Below are 952 nucleotides of genomic sequence, written 5' to 3' on the forward strand. Positions count from 1 at the left end.
GGGGGGACTCGCGGGCAGCGCTGCCCAAATATTGGGGGTGGCGGGCAGGGAGACGCGGCCCCAGCCCAGGCGAGATTTTTGGATCTCTTTTTTTGAGTTCTGTGAACTGGAATCGGGCCGTTGGCGAGCAAACAGGACTCTGCACCCGCAAATATTTGCGTGCGCTGGCGGGGCCCCCACCGCCGCCTTGGGAGCGGCCGGCCGAGGGATGCTCTTCCTCCCCCCGCCCCAGAGATGTCGGCAACCGGCAGCAAATACATCGACACGGAGGTGGAAAACGCCATCAACGGGGTGAAGCAGATGAAGACCCTCATGGACAAGACCAGTAAGGACCACCAAGCCATCCTGCACACGCTGGAGGAGACCAAGAGGAGGAAGGAGGTGAGCGAGGATGAGGAGGGTGGTCGCTCCGACCCTGGTACCCGGAGCCCCTGGCCGGGCTGGGATACCCCCACGCCGGACTGGGTGCATCTGAAGGGCTCGGGGGATGCCGTGCCCTGGATCCATGTGTCCCGGGAGCAGGGGGGACGCCCTCGGGGCTGAACGCAGATGCCTTGCAGGAGGCGGTGCAGCTGGCCCGGGAGAAGGAGCAGCAGCTGGCGGCGAAGGAGGAGGTGTGCAACGAGACGATGCTGGCGCTCTGGGAAGAGTGCAAGCCCTGCCTCAAGCACACCTGCATGCGCTTCTACTCCCGCACGTGCCGCAGCGGCTCGGGGCTGGTGGGGCGGCAGGTGAGTGGTCCCACAGCACCCGGTGATGCTGTGGTGGTGGTGGTGGTGGTGGTGGGGAATTTTGGCCTGATCCTGCTCCCCTGCCCGGCAGCTGGAGGAATTCCTCAACCATTCCTCGCCCTTCTCCATCTGGGTGAACGGCGAGCGCATCGACTCGCTGCTGGAGCGGGACCAGCGGCAGGAGCGGCAGGGCGAGGGACCAGGAGAAAGGTTTTGGTTGC

General features: G+C 65.3%; 1 protein-coding gene across 1 annotated transcript in view; it reads left to right on the top strand.

The window, feature by feature from the left end:
• The first annotated feature begins 186 nt into the window (after positions 1–186).
• The window catches only part of CLU (clusterin), a 3,676-nt gene continuing 2,910 nt past the window's right edge, over positions 187–952 (top strand). Inside the window, exons 1-3 of the mRNA XM_009275128.2 lie at positions 187–381; positions 561–731; positions 823–921. Coding sequence (XP_009273403.1) covers positions 235–381; positions 561–731; positions 823–921 — 417 coding nt within the window. The 5' untranslated portion in view covers positions 187–234. The remainder of the gene's footprint in view (positions 382–560; positions 732–822; positions 922–952) is intronic.

Source organism: Aptenodytes forsteri, unplaced genomic scaffold (assembly GCF_000699145.1).
Source record: "Aptenodytes forsteri isolate BGI_AS27 unplaced genomic scaffold, ASM69914v1 Scaffold192, whole genome shotgun sequence".
NCBI classification, from domain to species: Eukaryota; Metazoa; Chordata; class Aves; order Sphenisciformes; family Spheniscidae; genus Aptenodytes; species Aptenodytes forsteri.